General features: G+C 31.5%; 4 protein-coding genes across 4 annotated transcripts; 1 reads left to right on the top strand and 3 right to left on the bottom strand.

The window, feature by feature from the left end:
- Nucleotides 1-517: 517 nt before the first annotated feature.
- TrAtP1_011018 (uncharacterized protein) lies at nt 518-3,626 on the bottom strand. Its single transcript, XM_014093184.2, has 7 exons — nt 3,318-3,626; nt 3,138-3,268; nt 2,773-3,067; nt 2,247-2,723; nt 1,098-2,192; nt 823-1,022; nt 518-763 (listed from the first exon to the last, which is right to left on the bottom strand). The coding sequence occupies exons 1-7, from the start codon at nt 3,408-3,410 to the stop codon at nt 739-741; spliced, it is 2,316 nt and encodes a 771-aa protein (XP_013948659.2). The 5' UTR covers nt 3,411-3,626; the 3' UTR covers nt 518-738.
- Nucleotides 3,460-5,392, top strand: TrAtP1_011017 (uncharacterized protein; the record flags this gene model as incomplete). Its single annotated transcript, XM_066114940.1, has 3 exons — nt 3,460-3,532; nt 4,467-4,764; nt 4,837-5,392. 3 exons carry the CDS (start codon nt 3,460-3,462, stop codon nt 5,390-5,392), a joined length of 927 nt encoding a protein of 308 aa, XP_065971037.1.
- Nucleotides 5,393-5,704: 312 nt separating this feature from the next.
- Nucleotides 5,705-8,257, bottom strand: TrAtP1_011016 (uncharacterized protein; the record flags this gene model as incomplete). Its single annotated transcript, XM_066114939.1, has 1 exon — nt 5,705-8,257. The coding sequence occupies one exon, from the start codon at nt 8,255-8,257 to the stop codon at nt 5,705-5,707; it is 2,553 nt and encodes an 850-aa protein (XP_065971036.1).
- Nucleotides 8,258-8,994: 737 nt separating this feature from the next.
- On the bottom strand, nt 8,995-11,522 carry TrAtP1_011015 (uncharacterized protein; the record flags this gene model as incomplete). The annotated part of the gene is made up of 2 exons (XM_066114938.1): nt 8,995-11,333; nt 11,456-11,522. The coding sequence occupies 2 exons, from the start codon at nt 11,520-11,522 to the stop codon at nt 8,995-8,997; spliced, it is 2,406 nt and encodes an 801-aa protein (XP_065971035.1).
- Between the last annotated feature and the right edge of the window lie 6,967 nt (nt 11,523-18,489).

Genomic DNA, 18,489 nt, shown 5'->3' with positions numbered 1-18,489 from the left:
CTGCCTGGCCGGCGTAGACGCACCTCGAGATTGGAAACCTCTTTCCAGATCATTATCAAGCATAAGCATTGTTCTTTAGCATTGTTCTACGGAAGCGTCAGCCATGTAGCCACTTTACTGGATACCAAGGGCAAGTCGTCACGTTGAGCTGAGCGCAACTGGTAACTAGCCAAATCGGCCCAGAGCCTGCAGAATTTTTAACATCGCATTGTCGCATTGAGCATATACTTATATACCAAGGTACTAGATATTATGTTTGTGGTGACAAAATACGTTGTGCCATTGTTTGCTACTGTTTGTCTTTTCTAGAATGTCGGCGCCTTAGTATTATCTTTGGGTTCATATATTGTTCTCGGCTCCGCTTCAGCTTCAAGCCAATGCGCTAGCTCCAACTGAAACCAACAAAACTCTCTTTCTGACTCTCCTCTACATAAATGTGCACAACGCTGAGCTATACATAGAGAGTAGCCAATTCATACAAAATGATTTCTACGTATATACATACAGTACATACTCCATCACATCGGTACATATGTAGTACATAGTAAGTACAGTATATACGTAAGTATGCCGCAAATAGTTGTACTGTATGTATTATTAACCATTAGATTTAAGTTACACAGGATTGTGCTTGAGGTCCCCAAAAAAGGTGATACTTCATTTTGAGTTGATTCTCCACATAGCCAGCAAGTCTCCGTGATTTTACTACTATCTGTAATAACCCATCTATTATACATTTTAGTTCGTGCCGCTAACAGCCAACCTATCACCATTATCAGTATAATTTTCGACATCTTAGTCTTCTTTGTATGTATTGCTTACTTCATCAAATGGTCCATAAATGTCTGCAGAGACACATCATCAGTGAAAATGGTTTGGGCAGAGGTTGCACCAACGCCACCGTATGCTCCTGTCGTATGAGTCGTTGATGGATTTAGTTTGGACAGCAGGAATCTCGCCTGAGAGCCACCTGCATCGCAAATAATGAATCTGGGGAGGGGGAACCGGTCCGTGATAAGATCCTATACAGCACCATTAGTTACTTCTGAACCAAGTTTTATTCTTCTTCTTTTTCTCTCTCCCCCCCTCGCACTCACCCTAGCGTCTTCTTTTGGCTGTTCTAATAAAGCGGCAAAATTCTCATAGCCTTCCTGCTCCTGGTAGCCAGCCTTTCTCCACTCGGCAATCGTCTCACCATGAAAAATGAGAATGTGGAAAAAGGTATCCAGTAAAAGGATATGGGTTGGCTGAATGGACGCAGAGTCAAGCAGAACAGGCTGACCACCGTCCTGATCAAAGGTGTATGAGTCCAGAGTTGGTTGGATCATGACGAGGGAATTGCTAACGTCTTCGTGGTTCAACACGTGGCGGTAAAATGCAGTCTCATCAGGCGAGTTGTTGAAGACTTGCAGGAACTGGCTCCTGCGAAGATGGAACATGAATTGAGGATACAGTGTGAAGTTCTTCTCCAAGCGGAACGAAGTCGGGTCATCCTTTCGATAGTCTGCAAATCTTGAGCAAAGCCGGATTAACATCCTATCCACCCAGCGGAGTACATCCGGCCCATCATCAACCTCAGCCTTGAATACAGCTATCCGTGACATCAGCACAGCTGCTGCTTCTTGGTCAAAGGACTGCGCAATGGCTGGATCTCCAGCAGGGCCGCTCAAGTTCCGAGCAATAGTCGTCACGCGAAGGTGGAATTGGCCCGAGGAGTGTTGGTAATATGTTAGAAACTGCATCATTCCCTTTTGAGGTGCCTGCTGATGAGTTGTCGGCCCTTGGTTTGCAACTTCGAAATAAATACCATAGCTAGAATTAGGATCGATGCCACACATTTTCCATGAGCAGGTGTTGCCCATACCACACTCCGTCTCACCAACAGACACTGATTTTTTATTGAGGGACACTGCGTGACCAATCAGCCCGGTAACCTTGAGCTCCTTAGTTGTCAGGACTTCAAGGACCGCGTTGAAGCCCATCAGGAGGTTATCGTCGCCATCTTTCTCAAAAATGCGCACAAATGACTGTTTAAACATTGAAGATGTGAAACTGTCAGTGAGAATCATATGGCCGCCCGTTGAGTTACAAAGCCCCTTCATTTCAAGCAGACCAACTTGGTCAAGACAGCCTGCAAATATATCTATGATGTGGCCATTGTGAGCAGTACGCTTGGCCAAGTTATCGTAAAACTATCACTGATGTTAGTACGCATCCCGTTATGTTTTTCATCTACTCAGTCTTACCTTCAGTGCCTTCTTGTAATACTTGGCGTTGTCGCGGTCGATATCGTGATGAGAACGAATCGGCTCCCTTAGTTCTGGACCAACAACCATACCAGGCCCTTCGGTTGCGGGTCCGCCAGCGAACAGCATTATACGACCACCAGAGTTTTGAAACGTTGACTCCATTAGGCCAATGGCAACACTCAAAGCAACACCAGTACAGCGTAAACTTCTCCGGTCGCTGGCGGTGGGCCAGGGATCTTTTTGTAGAGACTCCAGAACTTTAGTAAGTTGGAACTCAGCCTGCTGGACCGGCAACAGGAATCTTGACGTGGATCCAACGTTCATCTGGCGGCCAGCCTGTGGTGGCACTCCAGGTCTTGGTCCATGCGATGTCAGGCCGAGCATCTCCTGAACAGTCTTGGCAGAGTAGTCTTTACTTCCACGGAAGACATAGGACTTGGCGCAGCCCTCATAGCCAATCTCGTGGACTTGAGCCTAGATACGGTGAACAATCGTCTGCATATGAGAGTAGAGATAAACGCACCATTGTACCATACGTAATGAGCCCAACTAGCGCATTTTCTGGAAGCAGGCTGAGGCTCATTACGAGGGACTCTTTCAGGGCTACCAGACTATCTTCCTCCTGGCATAAATCAACAACATATAGGAACAGAGGCGGTGCAGTCGCAGGTCTTGATAGCCTGTATTCGATTGTAGTGTTCGCAGGGTGCAATTCTGGTGGGATCGCATTTGCGGTGATGTCTTTGTAATGCGGCGGAAGCTGGTTTCTTGACAAGCAGAATGGGCAGATCCATACACGAGCACGAACATCCACTTGACTAACATAATGGTTAGTTAGGGAGCATGCGCAAAACAACGAAAAGAGCTGATCGGCCACGGAAAGTTTACCAGAATGGGTTGAGGACCGAGCGACAAGGCTGCTTGCATGTGACGGGCTCGAACTGCAGCAGAGGCGTATCTGGCTTCTCTTTCAATGGGGTGAATAAGGCGCCTATCGGCACAACCAGCCTTGAAGCTTCCTGTTGATCTATCAGCTTGTGCAAGGTTTGTACATGGCGAGTGAATTACCATTCGGGAGCTTGGAAAGACATTCCAGCTGAGGCGAACGCCATCACGATCTTCCACTTCGCTCCATTGTTCTTTGACAGCTTCGTAGTCCATTGGTAGTCGAGCTGAGTCGTTGGACGCTCAGCCGATTCTGTTGACAGAGATGATTGTTGTTGTGGCAATTCGCAGTGGTGTTCCCACGAGGGTGAGGTTCTTGAGCGGTGGGAATTCGAATGGTCTGTTCAGATTGGCAACCGTCGCTCGAAATCTGAACACGTTTACACGCACAGAGCACATCCAGCAGAAGGACAGCTAGCAGTCTGAGCTGGCGGGACAGCGTGGAGTAGCTTGTCGCACACGAATAGCCCCACCAGAACATTAAACATGGTAGTTAGGTTATAAATATATTATATACCATGTTTATGCTTATCATATTATAATTTATTTGCTTTATTTTATTACTTATATTTGATTTTATTTCCTTAAATTTTGATTTTTTAGTTATTCTTATTTAATTTATTTATTTATTTATTTATTTATTTATTTATTTATTTATTTATTTATTTATTTATTTATTTATTTATTTATTTATTTATTTATTTATTTATTTATTTATTTATTTATTTATTTATTTATTTATTTATTTATTTATTTATTTATTTATTTATTTATTTATTTATTTATTTATTTATTTATTTATTTATTTATTTATTTATTTATTTACTTATTTACTTATACCTATTTTAGTATTCTAATACTTTGCAGCTAACTATAATCGCAGACAGGTGTACCTACCTATCTTGAGAACCAGCTTCCTAAATGCCATCTGTTTTTTTTTTACCCAGGCCATCACTTCTCTCTATATGAACCGCTTTCCTAATCCTATCGTGACATACTATAACTTTCCAACGCACCTGTCACCGTCCATTTTCTAGGCTCAACTCCTTGCGCTATACTAACAAGATTCCATTCCATTCCATTCCTCTGACCCTTGAACCTATGGCGACGTCCACGGGAGCTGCATCGTACACTAACACTAAATCCCCCCACTATTCGGCGCATACGTTAGTCTATTCCTCCCAATATCTGGTCGCATGCAGTGAAGACAGCGCAAGTTGGCCACTGGATTCCCTTTTCTTCTGTAGAAGCACTAACTCAAACCTCTTCCAGTCCGCGAGGCTGCAGAGCTCTCAAATACACCGTCTCCTGATTATACCGCGGAGCCATTAGAGTCGGACCTCTTTGAATGGCATTTTACTCTTCGAGGACCCCCGAACTCCGCATATAGCCAAGGTGTCTACCATGGTCGAATAATCCTACCTCCCGCATATCCTCTCCGGCCTCCAAGCTTTCGATTCTCTACCCCAAATGGCCGCTTTGAGGCCAACCGTGAAATCTGTCTCAGCATAAGTGGCCATCATGAAGAAACGTGGCAGCCGGCTTGGGGCATTCGGACCGCTCTTGTCGCGTATGAAATCTGCGCTCTACCAAATGCTTGTCTCTGCTTTGCATAACTAACTGACATGAGATATTGACATAGGCTCCGCAGCTTCATGGAGACAGATGTGCAAGGCCAGCTAGGTGGCATGGAGACTACTGAGGCGGTTCGCCGCCGGCTGGCCCAGGAATCAGTTTCTTTCAAGTGCGCTGTATGTGCCAAGTCCAATGCGGATATCATCGCTGAATGCGAAGATCGGTGTAAAGAAACCACTTCTCTGTGTCAAGAGATATCAGTTCCTACCGAATTAAATATGGGCTGGAGGGATGAGCTTGAGGCAGCTAAGAATGACCAATCAACGTCAACCCGCCGATCAGAAAACTCTTCTGAGCTTGCTCAGGGTGGTGAGCCACCACTAACTGAGCAATCCGAAGCTGAGCTGGCAGAAGGGTTTGTTCAGACAACGCCAAACGTCGCCGATGGCTTCTCAACGCATCCACCAGCTCCGATACTGGGTATCAGAAATCGGCAACCCCCTTCCACCGCTAGCCCCACGGGAACAGGAGCAGAAGCAGTACCTTTATGGATAGATCGGGTGATTGTAGCCTTAGTTATCTTGCTAGTTGCCATTGTTTTGAAGGTATTACTCGGTGTATAACGAATGTTTTGCTCGGGCTGGGGCGTTCATTCTCCCCTTCAGCTAGTCGTATATATAACCGGTCAGTAATATTCGGCATGGAAATCTGTGACAAGGCAGACATGTGGAATATAATATCTACGTCACTTTATGGCACTGGTGGCATCTAATTTCAATATCTTCATTCGACGTTGATTATCTTCAAAATTGAGGGGTAGCCTAGATGAAATGCTATTAACGCTCAGCATAGAAAAGACATGAGATTAACTCCGGCACAGCGTGAAAGCTTATGCTCCCTGAACGCTTCTTTTTCTGCTGGCGGCCCTACTCTCGTTACCGATCAAATTGCCATGGTACAGCCAGCCACCACCACTCTCCTACAGTTACAGAGGATCCATCCATAACCTCCTCCAAAACATTGGTTTTTATGCCCCATTCTATAATGAGCCGTGCTTCAAACTCATCTAGAATGGGACTCAGAGAGTTGCATACATCCTTAGCCGCCATGGGGCCTTTCGTAGCATAAGTAAAACAAAAAGCTCCGAGGATATCACACCACCGCCTAGTATCGTATTTCCCAAAAAAATCAACCCACTGTGGAATTTCTCCTTTCATCGTGGTGCTGGGCAAATTCTCCCGCGCCACGGCTTGTAGCACAGCGATATCCTCGTTGTACTGGTACAAGTTTGTGGGTTTTGCGCGGAGTCGAAAATGATAGTAGGACTTCGGATACTTCCGGCTTTCATAGTTACCTGGCTCAAATCCAAAAGGGATGTTTGGTATATCTAGAGGTACCAGTTTGATTTTTCCCGCAGCATTCAAATTCGTCAGTGCCATCATGGAACCATCGTTCAGGGTGTACGATATCTCGAAAATTCCTCCCGTGCGGAATATGCCATCCATTTGCGTTTTGAAAGCAGCTGCATCTTGGTATTTTGAGCGCTGTGCCACTCTAGTGAGCGTTGACAAATACCACTCACTTAACCTGTAAGGTCGCCCTCCAAGTGGTGTCTTTTTGCTCCTGCATATAACCCTTTGGGTCGTGAGTTGAACAATGGCTTCTTTGAGAAGCAGCGAGCTTCGTTCTGCGCCGTCTCCAGATAACGTGAGGAATTTGTCTTTGATTTTTCGCACGGAGTATTTCGCTTCGCTAGTGCAGCAAAGTGATTTAATCCAAGATCTGGCAATGTCCAAATTCTGAACATTGCTACCATCATTGCCTTGATCGAAGATGCCATCAACACGAAGTGCGCCGGGTTCTGATGTAACTGCCTCGAACCGCGAAAAGATCGAGGATTGAGCGTGGAAAAATCTCTCGCCCCAATCCTCCTCAGCTGATGTGGTAGTGATCAGCGAGAACCGATTAGAAAGAAGTTCTCTTGTGTGGGGGATATGATAGTTCCTCTGGCGAGATATTCTTGTTGCCCACTTAATAAGTGTCCGCCAGTCATAATGCACTGGGGCTTCAAAGTCAATCATAGGGAGCTCCTGGCTTTCAAAGCTTTCAATCAACCGTTCCTGGACATCTCGCGTAAGTTTCTTAATGTGCGGTCTCTGCTCTTTGCATGCCGTTGCCCAGAATTTGCGCAAGCTGGCAAGCCGGGTGTTTGGGAAGATGTGGAGCAATATACCCCAGTCGATTGCTTTGTCTGCACCTCCTAGTAAGACACGGACGACAATGAAAGCAGTCAAGAGGTCTTCTTGGTTGGTCAGCGGGCTATCCGCCGCCCCTATTCCTCTCAGCTCATCTGATGCATACGCTTCTCTTTGGAATATTGAAGTGAGCGGGCGAGTTATCAAAGACACTCGCTTAACCTTCGACTGATTTGCATCAGTAGCGCCTAAGAGCTGCTGTGGATGCTTTGGATCAAATGCATCTAAATCAAAATCAGAGTCGCTGTCATCGCTTGAGGGCAGCGATCTTGAGGAGTGAATAGATTTGCTAATTGACTGAGGGTTCAGATGCTCATGAGATTGCCATCTTAAATCCATTGGTGGTATTCCATGTTCAAGTCCGACTGAAAGATTGATGAATATGTTATGCGGGCCGGCAGCCAGCGGCAAAGCGTTTACGAACTGTTCTGTTTGAGCCACCTCTACACTAAAACAGTCCAGTAAACTAGCCCTAAACATATCATGGGCTGTTCCAGTATCATTTCCGGAAATTCGTTTCTCAAGACTTTGGGCCCAATCAGCCCATTGAAACCACCCTATATCAGGCATCCATCCAAACATAGTGAAATTCGAGTTGATAGCCTTTTCTTCAAAGAACTGCAGGTCAAGGTATGGCCAAGTTCCATCTTTTCCCGCAATACACTGCACAGGCTCGGCAATAGTAGACTTCGCTGCTGAAGTGGGCTGCTGTTGAGTAGTTTCCAAATCAATAAATGGGAAAGGTTGTGTTATCTTTCCTGGTACTCGGTAGCCGTCCACACACCAATCATCTTCCAGAAATCGATTTGGAGCTAGAAATTGAACTTTGGCTCCGTGGTTCAAACGAGCAGTGTCCAATTTGGGGAAATTAGTTCTGTTAGATAACAGGCTGTTTGACGCCCATCTTACTCGATATTTCTCGTCTGCCGGCATTGGTGTAGACGTAAAAGCTTGGCTTTTTATACTGGTTTGTACGGTTTTTCTTCGCTTATTTGGACTACTCGTGTCGCTCATAATTCCGTGGCGCTTTTTGGCTGAAGCCTGAGCCGCATAAACCGGAGCATCCAGCTGCGCAACTTCGCCAGCAAGCACGCGGCGTCCTCGGCGATTCTCCTTCTTCTCTCCTGGTCCAGTATCGCTGCTTAGTGGTTGAGATTGCGCAGGTATGAAAGGCTGTGGATGTCGCAACTTAATACTATCGACAACAGCCAAGGTCTCAGGGGGAGAATGCATCAAGATGCGGTAGTGTCAAGATTTGGCATTTAGAGAATAGACCGCTGTGGTCTTGGAATCCATGCCAATGCTCCAAAACTGCTTTATCTTTGAGCATACGGCTCAGGGCCCACTGATAATCTTTTGTCTTCGGTATCGGCTTCTCAGGGTATCTGGTATTCCAAACGGCAGCGAGAGCACGCCAAAGCGAGTGTCCTCCAGGGAGGACACCTTCCCGCTCGATGAGCATCTCCATCAACAGAGTAGAGATATGATCAGTTATTTCATTTCTAGAAACCTTCTTTTTAGGAACCTCCTTCTCCAGGTGGACAGGTGCAGGTTCGCGAGTTGTCGTATTTGTTGCCAATCCTACCTCTGCCTTCTCTGTAATATGCACTAGGTCAGCAGCCTTGGAGCTTTCGCCAGAGTTATCTTGAAGATCTGGTTCGCCAACAGATGGCATAAAACCTGCATACAGGCCTGGTTGGGTTGGGTTGGGCCATGTGAGAGTAGTAGAGAGATTTTCTAGCTGATTGGCATCATATTTGCGATTCTTTAGATCAAGTACTTGATTTGATTGACTTATATCAACTCGCATAAGAGTAGTCTGTTCCTGGGGAAGAGAGGATATATTCAACATATTTTTATGCTGCGATCTAGGTTGATCACTAGACGGTCGATTCATTGCGTAAATCTCGCTGATATGGCTCAGAGTAGTCGCTGATACCACACCTCGTGAATATCTACTCTCCTCATCATTAGTTTTTTTTTTGTGAAACGTTGGATTGTGAGACCCTTGCGGCGCCGTGTTCATGTTCCCTCTTTCCTCTTTTCGCTCTCTCTTCTTCGTCGGTCGTCTTAGTTGGTTCATTATACCGTGAGCCGCGAGTTGATCGAGCGGGCAGTTTACTGACTCTCTCAGATGATTCAGCTGTTTTCGCGGATCGAAGGGAAGACTTCATCTCTCGGTGAAGTCCATCAAGATTGAAGGGGGAATAAGATGGATTACAAGAGGTTTGGGACCGCTCGAGATGATATTTAAGGCCAATGTCATTTTTCCAGGTTTTGCCACAGTTATCGCACTTCCATCTTTTACTTGTGCCTGTGTCATTGTTGGAAGACTCAACTTCTAAGTTACCAGGGCGACCAGAGCCTCGGCCTCGGCCTCGGCCTCCGCCCCGTCCCCGTCCCCGGCCCCGTCCCGCAGACTGAGAGGATTCTATAGGAATAGTCGAATCAGAAGGCTGTGATGTAATTATATCCGGCGCCGGTAAGTCTAAGTCGCCTTCCATTGACTGGCATTCCCCTTTCCCTGCTTCTGTTGATGGCAGTTTTGAGTGTTGGAGGGAGATTTCTTGAGTGGGCGCATCCCATATAGAAGATAGATTCACTACTCCCTTCAGCGTCTCTTGTGGTAATCTCAACTTGATGATCATTGAGTCTCTTGTACAGAGTTGGCTGTCTTCTTCTGGACGACTAAGATCCTCGTTGCTGACATCCGGCGTCTGTGGGATATTGTTACGATCAGTATCCGTATCGGCCGGATGTTCTGATCTCATCTTTCGAGGCCTACCCCTCTGTCTCCTTTGGGACAAGTTGGATTGCGTTAGGATGGCCAGCTTTGAACTTCCGATGGGGTGTGCTGCCTGGGGGAAACCATACGATACGGGAGTGCGGGTTTGTCTGGTCTGTCGCTCGTGCTGATCACTACCGGCCGACATAGTATCGGGTAGAGCCGGTAGGGTAGTTGACATGGAGTACCTATATGATGCGACTTTTCCAGCTCTGGAGTGCTCACTCCTTACTTGTAGGTACTGTAGCTGAACAGGTTGAATGTTTGTCGTGGAAATGCATGTGGTCAACGAAGATAAGAAACGTGTAAAGGATGCACCTAGGGTTAGCCCGTATACATCCGGGTTCGTCAATCCTGCCTCTCCGCATGCCATTATGCTTTTTGCAATGATAAGTGCAAGCGGTTGATCTGCCGACCATGGTGGAGCGACACCTAGGCATTTCGAGGAGGCAAGCTGGCCCAGAAGTGAACCGGCGCCATCGTGGCCATCTTGGTTGTGTATTTCGGTTGTCCTAGGGAGCTTACCAGCTCGCTTCCCAGTTGCCAAAAATATGGACCAGTCTTTGGGCGTGAGGCCTCGATTGAATCGGACACAATCATTGAAGACTTTGTTGTTCAGCTTTGCCGCCACATACCTAATTGCGTCTCGCGCATTCAAGAAACGGCAGACTTTGGAAACAACTTTCATCTGCCATCGCATGCCAAGGACACCCAATTTTGATTTCAAATCCTGCATGCGTAAGACATCCCATTCCTTACAAATGGCCATTATGGTGGTTGCTAAAGCTGTATAGTCGACAGATTCCCCAGTCCATCTCGTGTGCCAAGGAACGGCATCAAGGTTGGCGGCAAGGACTTGGCGCGATAGGTTCATTTCTGCCTCCGGTTCCGCAGTCGCACTCCTGTCTTTTGGGAGTGGGGGAGAAAATAGCTTCAACCACATTTTGCTGGTTTTTGTTCCCCGAACAAGAGTTGTTCGTTTCGTAATGTATCCTTTCTTGACCAGCGCATCCGTTCGCTTTGGCACTGAGCGTTTATCCTGATCAACCAGACGGCCAAGGTCACCTTGCAGTATGCCCTGCGCTTTTGTTGAGGCGATTCCGAGAAGCAGAAGCCATTCGGAACGAGGGACACGCTTGTAATCCACTGCATGCCCAGTAATCGCCTCCCACATTGTTTCCTGCGAGACGTAAATCCGGATATCGTCTTGAGCACTGCGTTCTAGTGAAGTTAAATGACTGTCGTGCGCGTTTTGGCGGGCTGGCCCATGCCGGTTGTTATATCCATCCTTGCCGAGTTCTTCTAGCGCCAATACTTCTTCAAACATTAGATGGTTATATTTCCTCTGAGGGCCAATTGATATGTCTGTCCGTTGGACTAGCCATCTCCAAATTGTGCCGACTCCATAGTCCGATAATATGAATATTGGGTCTTGAAGCCTTCTGTCTCTTTGAAGAGACGTCGTGTTATCCGGCGGAGAGAGTGCCAATTTTGCGGCATCGATGAATTGCGATGTTGAAAGGCCTGGATAACAAACGTTAGCAAAGGCATATGCGAAGAGCTGGACATTGTAAAAGCATGCTACACGAGAATCTTGAATAGGCGCCTGGGTATTAGGACCTCGGTGTTGTAGTCACTGAACATACCCTGTTCACCAGCGCATGAGACAACCAGCAACAAACGCGCAATTAGCCCTTCGAGTTCCAGTGCCATAGCTGATAATGGGATATAAGATAACGCATGGTTGTATCGGGGGGAAAAGTGAAAATGATGGGTGATCAAATGTTTAGGCAATGTTTGGTTTAGATAAGAAAATGAAGGTTAATGATTTCCTAGCTTAAGAGTACCTGGTAAGTAAACTATAGTAGGGAGAAATTAATTCCAACCTATATATAGTATACTACTAAAATATAATAAATTAAACCATTTAATAAATATTAACTATAATAGGAAAATAAAAATAAAAAGTTTTATATTACAGGTTTATATAAAGGAATTTATTAAGTATAATAAAATAATAATTATATATAATATTTATTTTTAAAAACTAATTTAAAATATAAAATTTATACTTATAATTATTTATACTATAAATAATAAGCTATAGTAAAGTTATAATATTTATATAACAGGAAATATAACCTAATAAAGCTAAATATAATATTTTTTAAATATTTTTATTTATTTAGTTATTAAACTAAAAGCTAAGTATAATCTTTTATTATATTAGTTATTATAAATTTTTAAACTTATATAATTATATTAGAAATAAATTTTAATAATATATATAATATTAAGAATATTATAAAATATATTAGAGTTTTTTATAAAATATTATTATTAAATAAAAGTAATAAAAGTTTTAGTATTTTTAAATTAAAAATAAAAATATTTTTTTATATATATTAAATATTATATTCTTTAATAATATAAATAAAAAAATTAATAAAATATATTAAGTAAATAAAAATAAGTTTTTATTAAATTATTTTAAAATTAAATTATTAAAATAGTTTATAAAAATAATTATTTTTTATTTATTTTATTTTTATTTTTAAAATAATTTTATAAATATAAATAAATATATAAAAACTAATATACTAAACCTTAATTATAATAAATTTAATTAAGTTATTTTAACTTAAGTATATTTATATATTATAATAATTTAGTTTTTAAATCTTAGGTTATTATTTATAAAGTAAAAGAATTCTTAAGAAATAAATATATATATTTATATTAGTAAATAAAATAAAATATTTATTATTAAATATATTATATAATTATATAATTAATAAATAAAATATAACTTATATTTAATATTATTATATTATTAATAATTAATTATTTAAGTTATTTAATAAATATAAATTAAATATTTTTATATAATAAGTTATTTTTATAAACTTAACTAAAGCTAATAATTAACTTTTATTAGTTTTTTAAAAGTTAATATTAAATTATAATTAGCTTATAAGTAATTAATTAATTAATTTATATTTAATTTATAATATTTATTATTATAAAATATTATATTATAATATAAAAATTTTTTTTATTATAAATTTAAGTTATACTTAAATAATCTAAAATAAAATATATTAATAAGCTTAATATAAACTTAACCTAGGCTTAATAAAAGCTTAATAATAACTTTAATTAAGCTTAAATATAAAAAGTATATAATTATAATAAAATAATTATTATTTTTCTTAAGTATATTAATATAATAATTAATATACTTTTTTATTATAATAAATATTATATATAAATATAATACTTTTATAAATAAATTTAATATAAACTTAAAAATATATAAAATATATTAGCTTAAGTTTTATAAAAATTAATATATTTATAAATATAATTCAAATTATAATAATAATTAGTTAATTAATAATTATTTAAAATATTACTTTTACTTATAAAAAATTTAAAAATATTTTTTTAAAAAAGTAATAATAAAATAAAAATACTATTATAATATTTAATAACTTTTATATTATAATTTTTTAAATATAAAATAATTAAAAAGTATAATTAAATAAAAAGCTTTTATAATAAAAATTAAAATATATTTATAATTTAAAAGCTAATAATAATATATAAATTTATTATAAATTAAAAGTTTATTAAATTTAATAAAAACTAATTTATTTTTATTTAATAAAACTTAATAACTTATATTTAATATTATTATATATTTTATTATAAAAATAAACTTATAAAAAGTATATATAATATTAAATATTTTTAAAATATTTTATTATTATATATATAAACTTTTATAAATAAAATATTACTTTAATAAAACTTAAATATTTTTAATAAAATAAAAAAAAGCTATTTATTATATTTTATATATAATTTAAATAAAAATTAATTATAATAAAAAAGTTTTTAATAAAATAACTTTATTAAGCTAAGTAAATTTTAAAAAATATTTAACTTTAAAATATATTAATATATTTTAAAATAAAATATTTTTAAAAATAATTATAAAATAATAATTATAATATTTTATATTATTAATATAAAACTTAAAGCTTAAGCTTTAAAAAAAAATTTAAAAATAATTTTATACTTTTATTAATTTAAATTAGCTTTATTAAAAATAAAAATAAAAATATATTTATATTTAATATAAGTAAAATCTTTATATAAAAAAATTTAACTTAATTTTAATATATATTAAAAGTAATTTATAATAAATACCTTAGGTTAATAAAAGTATTTTAAATATTAAAAAAAAAGTAAATATTTTTATTATAATTATATAAATTATATAATTATAAATTATTTATTAAAAGTTATAAAAAAACTAATTAATATAAAAATAATAAATTTTAAATTAATTAAAAACTTTAAAATAAAAAATATTTTTAATTTAAAAAATAAAATATTTTTAAATTAAATTTAAAATAAAAATAAAAGAAAATATTATATATTATATATTCCTTAAATAAAAATATTATTATATTAAAAATAAAAAAAATATTTTAAATAATAAATAAACTTTTATTTTTAATTTTAATTTTTTTTTAATAATTAAATATTTATTAATATTTAAGTTAATAATAAGTATAATTATTATAATATAATTAATAAATAAGTAATATAAAAATTAAGCTTAAATATTATTAATATATTATTTAATAAAATTTTAATTATTATAATTAAAAATATTAAAAAGAAATTAATTAATTAAATTATTAAAAAAATAATAAATATAAATAATTAAAAGTACTTAATTTTTTTATATTATTTTTTACTTAAATTAAAAAAAAATTTTAAAATTTTTATAAATATAATATAAAAAAGTTATTATAAACTTTTAAAAATAATATATTAAAGTAAAAAAAAAAATATATATAAATAATAAAAGCTTTTACTTAACTTAAGTTATTAATTATAATATATATTTATTAAACTAAAAAAAAATAAAAAAACTATAATATAACTAGTTAAAACCTAGTTATTATAAAGAAATAAATATATAAAAAAAATAAAGTTTTTTTTTAAAAAAAAAAAGTAAAAATAAATATAATTCTTTTATATTATATAATTATAGCTTATTATTAAAATTATAGTTAATTAGCTTAATTTTTATTAATTTTTTTTATAAACTTATTTTTAATAATTTTTATTTTTTTTAATTAATAAAAAAAAAACTAATAAAAATTAAAATAAAACTTTTTAATAAACCTTTAGTAAAAGTAATATAACTTATTAGCTTAAAATAAAGTTTTAAAAAGCTTTTTATTTAAGAAATTACTTTATTAAATATTTAATTTAATTTAATTTTTAAAAAGCTTTTATTAAATATAGCTATTAATAATAATAAATTAAAGCTATAATATAATATAAAAGAAAAAATAATTAAAATATAAAAATATAAGTTAAATATTATAATAAAATTTATAAAATAAAAAAAAAATTTATTTTTTATACTTAAGAAAATATTATAGCTTTTATTTTAAAAAAAGTAAATTATTAATAAAATAATAGTTACTTTTTTTAATAAAAAGCTTTAATAATATTTTATTATTTAAGTTTAATAAAATAAATTATTAAAAACTTATAAATTTTAAAACTTAAATAAAATTTATTTTTTACTTAAGCTTAAGTAAGTTTTTTAATAATAAAAAAAAGTTTTATATATTAGCACTAGGCTTATTAATAATATATAAGTATATTAAACTAAATTAAATAAAATAATTAAAATTTTTAATATAATTTATATAAAATTTTAAAAATAATATATATTATATATAAAAAATAAAAGAATTAAAATAATAATAGCTTTCTTATAACTAAAATACCTTAAATAAAAATTAAATTAAAAAAAAATTTTATAAATTATTTTAATATTATTTTTAATAAAGCTTTAATTTTTATTATTAAATATATTAAAATTAAATAGTTTTTTATAAAATATAATTTAAAAATAAAAAAAAACCTAATTACTTAAGGAAATATAATAACTTAAATAAAGTTATATAATAAAAGTATTAAAATAAAAGTATAAAATTTTAATAATATTAAAAAAGTAAAACTAAATTTAAATTCTTAAGGTTATTAAATATTATAAAACTTTACTTTATTAAAAACCTTAAAATATAATAAAAAAAAGTAATTATTTTCTTATAAAATAATAAGAAAAATAATAAACTAGGAATAGTTTTATTTATTTATTAAAAGTATAAAAAGAAAATTTATTTTTATTATAAAATAATAAATTATATAATATATAATAGTAATAAATATATTATAAAAAAATATAATAATTTAATAATTAAATAATAAAATTAAATATAAAACTAGTTTTATTTTTTTAAAAAAACTAGTAATTAAAAACTTTTATAAATTTAATAATATTAAATATTTTTATAATTTACTAAGTAAAATTATAATTAAAAAATAATTAAAAAATAATTAAAGCTTTTTTTAATTTTAAAAGTAATATTTATTTATTAAATAAGAAATATATAAATAAAATTCTTTTTTTATTATTAGTAATTTAAAAAATTAGTATTTAAAATTTAAAAAAGTTAAGAAAATATATAAATATATAATAAAAATATTTAAAATAAAATAATAACTAAGGAATTATAAGAAAATAGCTAATTAATATTTATATTATTAATATAATAAATAATATAATTTTTAAAAAATTATAATTTAAGAAAATTTAATTTCTTTTTTTCCTAGGCCTTAAATTATTAATATTACTTTTTAATAAAAAATATTTTTATAATTACTTATTTTTAATAATAAATTAAAAGTTAAAATTAAAAAGTAAAAATATAAATAATATTAATAATTAAAAAAATAATTTAATAAAATATTATAAATATTAAATAAAAATTAAAATAAAATATATTATTATTATTTAATAATAAATAAAAATTAGTTTAATTTTTAAATATTTATAAAATATATAATAAAGTTTTTTTTTTAAAAAAATAACTAAATTAGTATTTATTAATAAACTTTCTTATTTAATTAACCTAGAATTTAATAAAGTATTTTCTTAAGGATTTATTTATACTTTAATAAAAAGTAAGTTATAAAAATTTTATAAGTATATATAAAAAATACTTTAAAAAAAATAAATAAGAAAATTATAAAGCTTATATAAAGCTTTAGTATTATTTATATTAAAGAAAAAAAATAATTATAATTTTATATTAACTATTATATTTTTAATAAAATAACTTATAAAAATTAAATATTATTTCTTTTTTTTTATAAAATTATAAATTAATTAAAAAAAACTAAAATATATATAAAATTAAATTTAAAAAATATATATTATTAAATATATATTTATAAAAGAAATAAATATAAAATAATATAATATTATAAATATAAATATTATAAATACTAGGTTTTTTTTTTAAATTAATAAATACTTTTATAACTTTTTAAAGTTATATAAATATTATATTATAAAAACTTATTAATATTATTTATATTATTTATTTAAATAATATTTTAATAAATAATAGTAATTTTAAAAAATATTAATAATATATAAATATTATTTTTAAAAGATTATAATAATATAAATTATATATAAATTTATAAAAATATTAATTTTATATAATATTAGTTTTTTATTTAAGATTTATTATATAATTTAATAAAATTTATATAAAGTAAAATTATATTTAAAATATTAGTATTTAATTAAAACCTTATAATATTAATAAAATATTATTATTTTTTATATTTATAAATTTTTATTAATAATTTATTAAAAATTATAATAAAATTATAGTTTTTTTTTATTAATTAAACTTAAAATAAAATATTAAAAATTTTTATTTTAATTTTTAGTAAATAAAAAGTATTTTAATAATTATAATAAAAAATTTTTAAAAAAACTTATTTTAATATATTTTAATTTAAAAACTTTAATTTAAATTAAAATAAATATATTTTAATTTATTATTAATATAATACTTATTTAATTATAATAAAAAACTTAATATTTAATTACTTATTTTTTATAAAAACTTTATAAATATAAATTAAATTATTTAATATTAAATATAAAAATATTAGTTATAACTTATATATTTATAACTTAAAAATATTATTTATTTTATATTAAAAATAAAATTTATATTTTAATAAATTATTTAAATTATAATTATTTAATAAAAAAAAAGCTTATTATAAAATAAAAAAAAAGCTTATTATAAAATAAATTTATAACTTTTAATATTTAATATTATTTAATTCTTAAATTAAATAATATTTAAGAAAAATAAACTTAGTAAATAAAATTTTTTAAAAAATAAATTTATTAAATAAAATAATAAAATAAAAAATAACTTTTAATTATTTACTAGCTTTTTTATAATAATTTAAAAATAATAAAACTTAAAAAGCTAATATAAATATTTTATAAAAAAATATAAAATATTTATATACTTATAAGTAATAATTACTTAATAATTAAGTTATTATTAATTTTAACTTTTTTTATTAAAATATTTTTAATTATAATTAAGTAAATAGTTTTTCTTAAGCTTATTACTTAAAAAGTTATAATAAATAACTAAAAGCTAATTTTTAAAAAAAAGTTATAATATTATAAAAATTTAATTAAATACTTTTATAAGTATTATAAAAAATATAAAATAAAAATACTTAAATTATAAAACTTATA

This window comes from Trichoderma atroviride, chromosome 6, assembly GCF_020647795.1.
Source record: "Trichoderma atroviride chromosome 6, complete sequence".
NCBI lineage: Eukaryota > Fungi > Ascomycota > Sordariomycetes > Hypocreales > Hypocreaceae > Trichoderma > Trichoderma atroviride.
This window is presented reverse-complemented; position numbering and strand designations above follow the sequence as displayed.

Coding starts and splice junctions, on each gene's coding strand:
- TrAtP1_011018 (XM_014093184.2), bottom strand. CDS start 3,410: ATGGACTACGAAGCTGTCAAAGAACAATGGAGCGAAGTGGAAGATCGT. Junction 3,068..3,137: donor TCGGTCCTCAACCCATTCTG/GTAAACTTTCCG, acceptor CCATTATGTTAG/TCAAGTGGATGTTCGTGCTC. Junction 2,724..2,772: donor TCATTACGTATGGTACAATG/GTGCGTTTATCT, acceptor CACCGTATCTAG/GCTCAAGTCCACGAGATTGG.